Source organism: Eumetopias jubatus, unplaced genomic scaffold (genome assembly GCF_037043125.1).
Source record: "Eumetopias jubatus isolate StellerSeaLion01/CBP00866 unplaced genomic scaffold, mEumJub1_p1.0 scaffold_13, whole genome shotgun sequence".
Taxonomy (NCBI): Eukaryota; Metazoa; Chordata; class Mammalia; order Carnivora; family Otariidae; genus Eumetopias; species Eumetopias jubatus.
Genome location: NW_028274819.1, coordinates 108,816,861 through 108,829,701, shown reverse-complemented (window position 1 = coordinate 108,829,701; position 12,841 = coordinate 108,816,861). Strand labels below are relative to the sequence as shown.

Genomic DNA, 12,841 nt, shown 5'->3' with positions numbered 1-12,841 from the left:
CAGCGCTAAGTCCTCAGGCCATTTCCAGACCTTCCTCAGGAGCCCTCCACCCAGCATGAGGCAGGGAGAGGCTGTGTGAGGGGATCTGATTCCCACCCTCTGGGAGCAGCTCAGTCCTCAGCTGCTCTGCCTATTTTTGGAGTCAGATCCCAGCAAGCTCCAGATCCTTACTGTTTTATACTTCCGTTCAGTTCAGAGAAGTCTATCTTTACTTTTGAGCATGTAACATCTCTTCCAATTCTCTTTATATTTTGTCTGTGATCGCTCTGTTTTCGTACAGAGTGAAGGCCTCAAAGCACTAACACACCTCTAGTCAGAGCACTCAGAAGCACTGCCCCATGATTTTCCAAACATATTAGGTTGTGGGGACCCCTGTGAAACTCCACATCAATACTGAGATTCAGAAGATAAGAGACGGCCCAGCACAAACTAAAAACCTTCGCCAGGACCACATCCTCTCAGGTCCTCAAGTACCCCTGTCAATACCGGAATTCTGCTAGAACATGCTCTAGAATTAGAACAAAGGCACATATTTATTGGCATAATAATTAATATACCATTAATTAGTATTATAGTGACCTGCCTAACCTCTTTGTCCTAAAGCTGCTAGTTGGATGAATTCTAAATGTGTACAAGCTTGAGAAAATTAAATATTACTGCTAAGGATCATTACTAAAAAACTAAGTAAAAATTAATGCTAGACTACACCTCACAATCTCAGAAGTAGGATTATTTGGAGACATGTTTAACTACTAACAATTTTAATTTTGTTAACAGATATTTTCTAGAACCGGTACAATATCTGGCACTGGCATAATACGAAAACCAATTCAATTCTTTAATTCCTTTCCTTCTTTCATCATTGCTTCCTTGTAATCCTTACATATGAAGCTACCCATGAAAAAACACGTAACTTTACATTATATTTTTAACCAGACTCCTTTCAGCATTCGCCAAGGTGGGGAGGGATGAGAGGAGGAAAGGAGTTTAAGAAAATTTTTAAGTGTTGGGGCACCTGGGTGGCTCAGTCGTTAGGCATCTGCCTTCAGCTCAGGTCATGGTCCCAGGGTCCTGGGATCGAGCCCCGCATCGGGCTCCCTGCTCAGTGGGAAGCCTGCTTCTCCCTCTCCCACTCCCCCTGCTTGTGTTCCCTTTCTTGCTGTGTCTCTCTCTGTCAAATAAATAAATAAAATCTTTAAAAAAAAAAAAAAGAAATTTTTTAAGTGTTAACTGACATTCTGGAATCTTTCCACACTAAAATAAGAGAGTTCTTTTGGATATTAAAAAAAAAGGTTATTTTGATACTTATGAAATAGATAAATTTAAGGACAACACAGGTTATTTAATACATCAACAGCAACGAAATCTGAAAACTGCCTTATTTTTCCTATTTAAAAACAAACCAATCTTGCCATTTGCAACAACATGGATCGAACTAGAGGGTATTATGCTAAGCGAAATAAGTCACTCAGAGAAGGACAATTATCATATGATCTCACTGATATGAGGAATTTGAGAAACAAGAGAGGATCATAGGGGAAGGGAGGGAAAAATGAAACAAGACGAAACCAGAGAGGGAGACAAACCATAAGAGACTCTTAATCTCAGGAAACAAACTGAGGGTTGCTGCAGTGGAGGGGGTGGGAGGGATGGGGTGGCTGGGTGATGGACACTGGGGAGGGTATGTGCTGTGGTGAGCGCTGTGAACTGTGCGAGACTGATGACTCACAGACCTGTACCTCTGAAACAAATAATACATTATATATGTTAATAAAATAAAATTAAAAATTAAAAAAAAATAAAAGCAAACCAAGACAGCTTTTCCAAAGAGAAATTAATGTTTGTATAATTTTATAAAGTTCTAAAATATATCTCATTTAATTTTAAGAATCTTATAACACAGGTATTATTAAGCCACATAAGGGAGGCTCCTAAGGATCATGTGTAATAAATGATGAAGCTCCAGACCTGACTCTAAATCTTTGGCTTAAAAATCCCACATGCTATTTCTGTTACTCCATTTCTCTAGTAAAATGAGTTAATAAAGATGATATTTTGGTAAACACTGACTTTCTGAAAGAAAAGGTAAGTTGGCAATGCTCCTTTAACTGGTGATATGTTTTTCAATTACAAAAAAATCTCTTTCACCAAAATGAAAGGCTGCACACCTCCTGAGAAGGCCTGAGTACCTGACTAAGGACTCAACAACCAAGCCCAATTTTAACTGTTGATTTAATATATTTTATGATACTGTCTAGCTGTGGGATGAAACTGGGCAATCTGAAAAGACAGGTCCGTAACTGGCATAAAATTAAATCAAAAACATTGCAGACTTTTCATTTTTTAAAAATATTCTGTTTCATTTCATTCCATTGGATCAATGAACTCCTATCACTCAGAACCACTTCTCTCATTATATAATCCAACAGCATGAATGTGTCTAATGCGATGAACAAGACATGGTTCCAGTTGTTAAGGAATTCATAAACGGCAGGGAGAGGGAGAGAAAGAGGAAATAAGGGAGTTTATACAAATCACCACTAGACTATTAAGTAAGATAAAATGTAAATCAAGTAGGACCAGGTCACACGGGATGGAGAAATAACGCGTTCTTGGGAACACGTGAACTGGGTCTTTTGAAACAAAGATAAAAGGGCAAAGGGTTAATAAGTACAGGAAACAAAGCACAAAGATCCAGTACTGCTGAAAGATTTCTAAGTAAAGGCATATTCATGTTTTAGACAAATTTTAAATTTATATTACATTTTAAAGTTCTCAAAAATATTTCCAAGGCTCTTGTTTCTAGATAACTAACTTGGCTAAAGGAGTAGGAACAGACATGACCTGAGCTTTACTGCCCAAATCCAGCGTTCTTCCGACTCTACCACAACTGCATTCAGATGAAGTCTAGAGGCAATTTAAAGAACACGCTGATGAACAAAGGAAGAGTGGCAAGGAGAGCATGTAGGATGTTACTGCTATCCTCTAAGCAAGAGATGGTGGGGCAGTGACCGAGGCAGTGACGGCAGATACTAAAAGGAGGAGGTATGTACAGGAGGGAAGGCAAGTAAAACAATAGTACTTGGTGACACTTGAATGTGCTGCCAGAAGAAGGAATTAAGAGCCTCTCCATGGTTTTTAATTCAGAAAAACAGCAGGATGAGCATGCAAGTAAGAGAAGGAAAATGATGACATCAACAGACATTTCTGCAAAGAAGACATCCAAATGGCCAACAGACACATGAAAAAGTGCCCCACATCGCTCGGCATCAGGGAAATCCAAATCAAAACCTCAATGAGATACCACCTCACACCCATCAGAATGGCTAAAATTAACAAGTCAGGAAACGACAGATGTTGGCGGGGATGCGGAGAAAGGGGAGCCCTCCTACACTGTTGGTGGGAATGCAAGCTGGTGCAACCACTCTGGAAAACAGTGTGGAGGTTCCTCAAAAAGTTGTAAATAGAGCTACCCTACGACCCAGCAAATGCACTACTGGGGATTTACGCCAAAGATACAAATGTAGGGATCCAAAAGGGCACCCGCACCCCAGTGTTCATAGCAGCAATGTCCACAATAGCCAAACTGTGGAAAGAGCCCAGATGTCCATCGACAGATGAATGGATAAAGAAGATGTGGTACATACATACAATGGAATATTATGCAGCCATCAAAAGGAATGAATCTTGCCATTTGCAACAGCATCAATGGAACTAGAGGGTATTAGGCTAAGTGAAATAAGTCAAAGAAAGACAAATACCATATGATTTCATTCATATGTGGAATTTAAGAAACAAAAGGGATGAACACAGGGGAAGGGAAGGAAAAATAAAATAAGAGGAAAACAGAGAAGGAGGCAAACCATAAGAAACTCTTAACTCTAGGGAACAAACTGAGGGTTGCTAGAGGGAAGGAGGGTGAGGGGCTGGGGTAACTGGGTGATGGGCATTAGGAGGGCATCTGATGGAATGAGCACTGGGTGTTATATGCAACTGATGAATCACTAAATTCTATCTCTGAAACTAATAATACTGTATAAGTTAATTAAATTGATTTTAAATAAAAAAATTTTTAAAAAGAGAAAGAAAATTATGTATGTAAAGAGGATGGTTTTATACATTCTGAAGTTACGGTACACCCTTAAAAGTCAGGCAGACAACTGAAAACACTAGTTCAGAGCTCGGCACAGAGCTCAGATCATCCACAAAAAGATGTTAACTGGAACCGCGAAACTAAGATACAGCCCGGATGAGAACAGAGATCCTTGCTTACCTATCCAATGCCTTCTTCCTCTTCCCTCACTCATACCTCACTCTGTAGCCATTCAGAAGACGCCACCATCGTCAGATGACACCATCTCCCTCTCACCTCTGCACCTTCACCCATGCTCCTTTGCCGAGACCACCTTGCCTTGCTGGTGTGCCAGAATTTTTCTTAGCAATGAAGTTGCTAAGAAAATAGAAAGTTGTTTGTTTAGAGACACAGCAACTTAAGCGTATTTGCAAGTAATGAGAAAGGGGCCAAAGAGAGAAATTAAAGATTCCACACAAGAGAAGGTGGGAACTGGTTCTAGAGGCTAGAAAAGGAATAAGATCAGAGCACTGGTAAAGAACTTTGGCCTTCGAGGAAATGAAAACACTTTTCCCACTGCCAGATGAGAGATGTAGAAAGACTACTGTTCTGGGGACAGGGACAACAGACAGGCACTGAAAACATTCAACCTTATAATTTCTATTTTCCCAATCATCAGGTAGGAAGCAAAGTGACTGCTAAGAATAAAGCAGGGAATCTGGGGAGAATGGCACAAGTTCTGAGTAACCGCTAAGAGAAATGTGATTCTGGAGGGGGGCGGTGGGCAGGCGAATTTGCAGGGAGAAATACGTCCTTGTGAACTTCTTCAGTCTCCCTTCCTAAAATAAATTTTAGAAATTGTATTAGTGGGACACAAAATATGCTGATATGATTACAATTTCATTTAATAATAAATAATTGTGCAGCATGGAAAAACGCTGTTGACAGATGAGTAGAGAAAAGCAGAATAAAAAAAGACTATAATTATGTAAAATTATGCATGTGCTTTCATAGTTATAATGGACAGAGACTTGAGGGAAACATAAAAATATTTTTTAAATGTAGATTTTTTTGTCTTTTTTGCATTGCTTTGTCAATTGTGCAAAAATATTTAACATGTTATTAGGGAGGAAGGAAGGAAATAAATCTGGAGGGAAATACTTTAAAATATTTTAGGGGCACCTGGGTGGCTCAGCTGGTTGAGTGACTGCTCAGGTCATGATCCTGGAGTCCCGAGATCGAGTCCCACATCGGGATCCCTGCTCAGCGGGGAGTCTGCTTCTCCCTCTGACCCTTCCCCCTCTCATGTGCTCTCTCTCTCTCATTCTCGCTCTCTCAAATAAATAAAATCTTTAAAAAAATTTTATCAGTGTATAATCCCTGAGTGGTAGGATTTGGGGTGATTTATTTTCTCCTTTACGTTTTTTTGCATTTTCCACATTTCTACAAAGAATACATATTGTAATTAAAAGTCACCTAAGGATAAAAAAATAAAGAAAAATATACTTTAGTTTATTTGTAAAGTCCATAATAGAAATTTTCTAATTGTGTGAGCATTTCTAGGCAACTTAAATTTTTGTATTTGAGCTTACATAACTGTCACATACGAAATCGGTTCCAACATCTAGGTTCTCTTTTTATATTTCAAAATTCAAATTTCAAAAATCAGCTCATTAATCTATGTCAAAGGAATTATTTTAAATAATTTTTATTTATTTTAAATAACTGTAAATTACATGTGTATGTGTATACCGGACCTCATTTCTTGCCAACAAATTAAAACTTAACGAGACCCACAACATCCTGCACTCAATTTATTCAAAAACTAAAGATAAATGACTTCACGGAATTTTAATGAGAACTAAATAAATTTCTATAAATAAGTGATTAAAACAAGTCCTGGCATATAGCATGCCCTCGAAAAATATCATCTATTACTATTAATAATGCTAGTAGTTGTAATACTATACACATCAATAAATACCACTGTCCTGAAAAATAATATTGTTTCTTGAAATTTAATGAAATAAACTCAGAAACAGAACCTAAGTAAAAAATATTATTAAAGGAATTAGAAGCAAAGTGGTTTTCTTAAGGTAATAATTCTTTATTAAACATATCCTATAACGCTCTGATGGCACAGATTTCTAAGCCAAACTATGTTTTATCACTTAATATTTAGACTTAATTCAGAGAATCACACATGGATGATATACTGGATGTTTCTGGGTAGACGGGAACATAACAAATACCATAAACTTTTTCTATGACTCATCATGATACAACTTCAAGTGTTTTGTTTTGTTTTCTTGTTTTTTTGTGTTTAGTTCGACCCAACTAATTTTATTTTCTCTTCCTCATAAATCTTTATTAGCAACCGTCTACTACAGTTATCACGCTCCGAACATGTTTGGTATGTGCACACGTACTTTGCACTACAAAAGTGAAAACTGCACTTTGTTTTCGGCAACTATAAAGCTGAGAAGACCACAGCTGGGCCGAGGACGTTATCTCACTGCCCTCCAGCCCTCTGACCTTTCCCTGAAGCCCCTCAACAAAACAATCACCCCCAAAATAAGAAAAGAGTATTTTAAAAAAATTTTATTTTTAGCTTTCCTAAAAACACATTAAATTTGATTTCTTATAACTAACTTGTAATCATGCATACTACAATACAGCCAAAGTAATTTTTTAAATACATAAAAGGATAAAATTTACTTTGGGGTTGATTTGTTTCACTTAAAATTGCACCCTTAAATTGCAAATATACAATGTCAATCCGTGACCTCATTCTTCCATGCCCCCCCCCCCGAAATCCAGAAAACAATGTATTAGAATCAAACCCTTCAAGAGAACATGGCAGTCTCAGGACTCACTATTGCCAATATGCGGTAGCATTTCATTTTTCCCTTAAATTTAATTATACAACAGAAAACAAAAGAAAAACAATGAAACAATGATGATAGTGGACTGATGAGCATTTGAGGGAACAGAGGTGAACTGATGGAAGAAAGAGGTTGCTCCTGGGTCATTCTTCCTTCTCCAAGAAAACCAACTAACTAGTTACGGCTTCAGTAACTACTGGAGGACCCTGGTTCACAACTTGAGAGTCCACAAGAGAATTCTTCATACCAAAATTCAATGTGATACATATACAATCACAACTATCCAAAATAATTACAAGTTGTTCTAAATTATTACATTTGAGAGAATATTCTTCACAAAACAATAAAAAAAAATATCCTACCCCAGATGGCATTAACAATTAAATACGGCCAACAAGTCATTAAAGCTGGTATTTCCTACTCAGTGACGGGTGCCTATGGGTCATCACTCACACCCAGGATAATACTTAGCAGCCATGCTGAAGATTATTTCTGTGGCTTAGAAATAAGTCTTACAGAGAGTTGTCATAAAGAGAAAAGCTCTTCCTTTGGCAAAGTTACAAACATGGTGATAAGAGCCAAAAATAATGGCTACAGGCTCAAAACATTCTCTGGATGCCCAGACTGCACTGGGTCCTCTTCGCTCTCCCCACACTTCTATACTTTTCCTTTGGAGGACCATCAAAGCTGTAATTATATATTTGTATAACTGATCTTATTTATAAGTTTTCTTTCTAGAGAGAATGCTTTCCAAAGGAAAATATGATGTCTGAGTTAAGATCTAAAGGATGAACAGGAGGTAACTAAGGGAATAGAGGGAAAGAAGAATAATATTCTAAGCAAAGGAAATGCTTTGTGCAAAGGCAATGAGCCTGGAGGGAAAGCCACTCCGAGGTCCAGACGATGATGACAAAGAGCTGACAGGCACAAAGAGTTGATGGGGCAGAGAAGAAAAGCAAACAGCAGATTTAGAAATATTTAGCAGGTAATGCCAATACTATTTCATGAAGAATTTGATGCAAGATGCAAGAAGAATGAACAGATATAAGATTCCATGTTACTATAAAATGTGTTTGTATTTACATATCATCTATGAAATTGTTCGGCTTTAATTTAGCTTAAAATGTTGACTCCTTAGAAATAGTTTATTTAAAGAAATAAGCCCTCTAGTAACATCGATAACATTTCTAATTGTAGACCACAGAAATGAGATAATTTGGGGATGGTAAGAAAAGAAGTAGAACCATATACAAAACAGGTACAGCCACGGACTTGTTTTCCTTGGCTAGGGAAGAAACTAGCTAAATGACCAAAGGCAGAGAACATCTCTGTGCTCCTCTTCTGTGGCAGGAAAGGCCACCACCAAGTAAAGTATATCTATGGTAACGTAACATGGTGAGCAGTGGCGGAAATGCAAATACTCGACTTAGAAAACAGAGAACCTAAGTGACTTAAGTGACTTCTGCAAAGAAGGGACTGAGAAGTATTTGGTATATTTTAAGTATATTTTAAGCAGTGAGGCCCAACCTCACTGCTTAAAAATGAAAGGCAAAGCTTCAACACGACAGTTATTTCAATCTTGTAATTAATTTTTTTCTCTTTTACTATGTTTATGAGGATCAGCTGCAGAGACTGGAATGCCAAAACACAGTAAAATAGTCTAGGCATACCCATACTCTGGGAATCACAGTGATTGTATTATAGTGAACTCACAATGTATTCAAGAATCAGAGTCAAAAGACAGTGTTAAGGTCCAGTATGGTCAAACTACTATTGGAAATACTGGACCTCACTTTATGTACAAAATGCCACAAATGAGTTTGTTTCTTTAATTATTCATTAGTTAATGTTTCTCCAAGGCTCTCTAAGGCCTTCCATTAATTCCTCAATTTCTTTCAGGAGAATGTCTACGAAACCCTCCCCACACAGGTGCCAGGGACTATAAAAACATATCTCTTTTTTGCCAGCTATGCAAACAAAACTTGAGCACATCACACAATAACTAGCTCATTATCCACCACAAATGGTAAGCTGGATTTGCAGCTGAATTCCCTTAGATTAAATGTGTCCACAATGTGATTCCCTGAAGGACTATTAACAGGGAGAAGTTACAGGAAGGCAGATTAGGATCTATTACGTTAAAGAATTAGGATTCGATCTGTCCTGAGAGAGAATAGGTAGTCTTCCAGAACTCATCACTCAGTGTCCAAGCACAAGTTAGATGGAAATACTATGCAGTGGGGCTGTTTCAATAAGGAAGTATACTCGAGGGAAGGCCGGACCAGAGGATTCCAAAGTTCATGGGTCATTTTTAAGATTTACAAAAGAAAATTGTAAGTGATAAAATAAATTGAAGGCATTCATACAACAAATACTTCAAGTATTTCTTGGTTGTCTACAAAAGTGCCATGCACTACTCAAGGCACAAGATATGAACTGAGAGAAACACTCCTTCTCCTAAATACTAAATATTTCACTCTCTAAAAGGGAAGAGAAATAAGCAAACTAATAATTACAAATGCTGGTCGTTTTTTTACTAAAGCCAAAACAATATTCATAGATTGCTGAGTTGAGAGATTTACCTTGTTCGTACAGCCTAATATTTCTAACACAAACTATGCAATGAAAGCCCTCCTGTCTGTTCAACTGTTCTGTGAACGAGATTTTCTCTCAAATTTTTATAAGAAGCATCTCAAGACTTTCCTCTAATAAGTCAGGAAATTTCTGTGAGGTAGTAAACAACTTCGTATTCTACTCTCATTTCTGAACAAAACTACTCTGAAAGGCAGTTAGTTAAGTCAAGGCCCCGGGCCTTGAGAGAATGAATGATTTTACTGGCAGCAGAGAACTCTTTCAGAATTGTGCGTAGACGTTTGTTCTGCACGTGTGTCTGGTAAAGCTCGAACAGAATGTGCACGTGTACCATCTCTGCAGAGAAGACAAAAATTTTTCTTTGTGGTCAAAGAATCCTTAGAATGAAAATCTTTCTAGATGAAGCTTCCAGGCTATTCAGTTTCCTAAAGAGTTTACAACTGGAAAGTCAATTTTGTGTCCTACTTGGAATACAACTTCGAACCCTACTCCACTGGGTGATGAGGTCCACCGCTGAAAAGCTAGGAGGAGCTAAAAAGCCCAGGTATCAGTAATATTATAAAGTTATGTGCTTAAGGGATGAGATATAGTCTGTCAGTTACTATATGACATCCTTAAACCAGCGGGGGGAAAAAAGGTATTTAAAAGATCTGCTTCAATTTTTTCAGTTGAATTGCCTTCAATTTCAAGAACTCTCTGAAGTCCAGCCACAGCTTTAGAACCCTTTTATATAAAGTGACAAGTGTCAGGAAAGAAACAGGTATAGATTACAGGGCAATGACAAGAATACAAATACATACCATGTGAAGAGATAAATTCCACAGAGAATACTTTAAGGGTCTTCAAAGTTTCAAAACAAGAACAGGTTACAACTTTTTGGGAGGATGAGAGAAACGGCTTCAGAAGGAAGTAAAGACAAACTGAAAAGGGGACAAGCCTCGAGAGGGTGGTACCTGGCACAGATAATTAACAGCATGTGTAAACGTGAGAGACACGTACGTTACCTATGAGCGTCTTGGCAGTGAGGCTGGAAAGCGGGCTGGTCTGCGGAGGGCCATACCGTAGGAAGATCTAGCATTTATCAGAGTTAGCACAAAGAAACCACACGGAAGTCCTAGACTACAGAAGTATTATGACCACAAGGAGGCATGAAAACAATTGTGTGGCTGAAGTGTGGAAGACAGACCGTACAGCGCCCCACACTCAGCTACTTCTTAATTCTACGCGTAGCATCTCACTCTCAACTCCTTAATCTGTGTAAGAAATTCTACGTTAACCACTTTTTTAAAACGTGAGCTAGCACAGCGTCGTCAAAACAGCCAATTTCATAAACATACTCTCCCCTACGATCTAAACCCCCAATAAGCTTGCAGAAAACCCTACGGAATTGACTTCGCACATTCTCATCTCCTCACACGTGGACATTAAATTATATAAATATTTGAGAGCAGTCCTTTAAAATCAATTATAAACCTCATTACAATGCTCTCAACACTGTAATACACCCAGTTCAGCCTTCCACCTTTTCCTATCTACACTTACTCCTGTGCCAATTTCATGTGGTTTCATGGATTTAAATACCGTTTCTAATGTCAAGAGCTCCCCAATTTCTATCTCCAGCTCAGGCTTCCCCCAACTCCCAATATCAACCTGCCTCCCGGACATCTCCACTTGTTCCACATCTAAAAGACATCCAAGCTCAATGTATCTAAAACAGAACTACTACTCTTTACCCCAAAACAGACTCCCCCTCTTTCGACACCGCCAAGAACGGCCACTCTAGTCTTCCAGCTTCTCAGGCTAAAACCTCTGAAGTCACTTGGCCGCCCCTCTGTATCTCATACATCTTCCCATCTAAACCATCATAAAAATCCTTTCAAAATGCATCCAGGAAATATTTATGCATATAAGGACCTAACTGCTTCTGGGCGCCTGGGTGGCTCAGTTGGTTGGGCGACTGCCTTCGGCTCAGGTCATGGTCCTGGAGTCCCGGGATCCAGTCCCGCATCGGGCTCCCTGCTCAGCAGGGAGTCTGCTTCTCCCTCTGACCCTCCCCCCTCTCATGCTCTATCTCATTCCCTCTCTCAAATAAATAAAATCTTTAAAAAAAAGAAAAAAAAAGAACCTAACTGCTTCTAACCACCTCCGGGGCTACTCTCTTGGTCAAAGCCATTACCATTCTTGGCGTGATTATTGTCAGAGCCTTTCTAGATTCCAGGTTCTGCTCTTACACTCCTTCAGTCTACACTTAACAAAGAAGGCAGGACAGTCCTGCCAAAATAGATCTTCCACTGGAAACCCTTCAATGCCACCTCACTCAGAATAAAACCCACTTCCTTACCCTGACTTTCAAGTTCCACATGATCAGGCTCCCACGGCCTCTCTAACCTGGGGCTTCTACGTCCCCGTCTTCCTGCTGTTCCACTCCAGCAACACTGGGCTCCTTGCGGTTCCTCCTACACATCACAGATGTCCCCATCTTCGGGAACCCTCTGCTCCTCATGCCCAGAGTGCTCTTCACCCAGATACACAGATCCACTGTTCCACTTCAAATCCTCGCATCCGTGTCACTTTTTCAACCACAATTAGCCTGTGTCCTCAAAGCCACCAACACACTGTGCACTCAAGACCCCCACTGGCTTTCCATGGGTGTCGAACGTTCTAATATGCTGTACAATTTCTTACGTGTGTCGTTTATTGCCTCTCCTTACCCAAACGAGACTCCGTAAGGGCAGGTGCTTTTATCTGTTCTGTTCACTAACCAATGGACAAATGAATCCTCGAACACAATAGTTTGTTTTATATGAAACAGATACCAAATTCCAGTCTCTCATTCTCTAGGGGAAGAATTTAAGGACCAGTGTGTTTTCTGCGAAGTCAGAGTCAGTAAACGGCAGAGTCCAAAATAAAACCAGGCCTCTCTTTCCCACCAGGACACAGATGTGGAACATAAGACAATACATATGAAAATGAATTTCAAAAACAAGCAGACACACATATAAACACACTGACACAGATACACAAACATTTTACATTAAAGTATTACCACTGCCAAGTAATATTATTATGCAAGGTAATCACATACCTACAAACAAACTTTCATTACTTACCCCTACCCCAGATTCTTTGGAGGATATCGGTGTTACAGTTTCTTTAAATTTATTTGCCTTTTCAAGTTGAGCTTTAAGTCGTTCTGCTAATTCCTTCAAAGGGAAAAATAAGAAAAATGTGTCACATATAGTTTAATTCCTCACTGTATAAATTCAAATTTACACGACAGAAGGGAAAAGAG

The 12,841-nt window shown here is 38.9% G+C and overlaps 1 protein-coding gene across 1 annotated transcript in view; it reads right to left on the bottom strand.

Moving 5' to 3' along the window:
- Positions 1–12,841, bottom strand: part of CWF19L2 (CWF19 like cell cycle control factor 2) — a 119,895-nt gene that overhangs the window by 57,853 nt on the left and 49,201 nt on the right. The window contains exon 10 of the mRNA XM_028105944.2: positions 12,660–12,752. Within this exon, the coding sequence (XP_027961745.2) occupies positions 12,660–12,752 (93 nt within the window). The remainder of the gene's footprint in view (positions 1–12,659; positions 12,753–12,841) is intronic.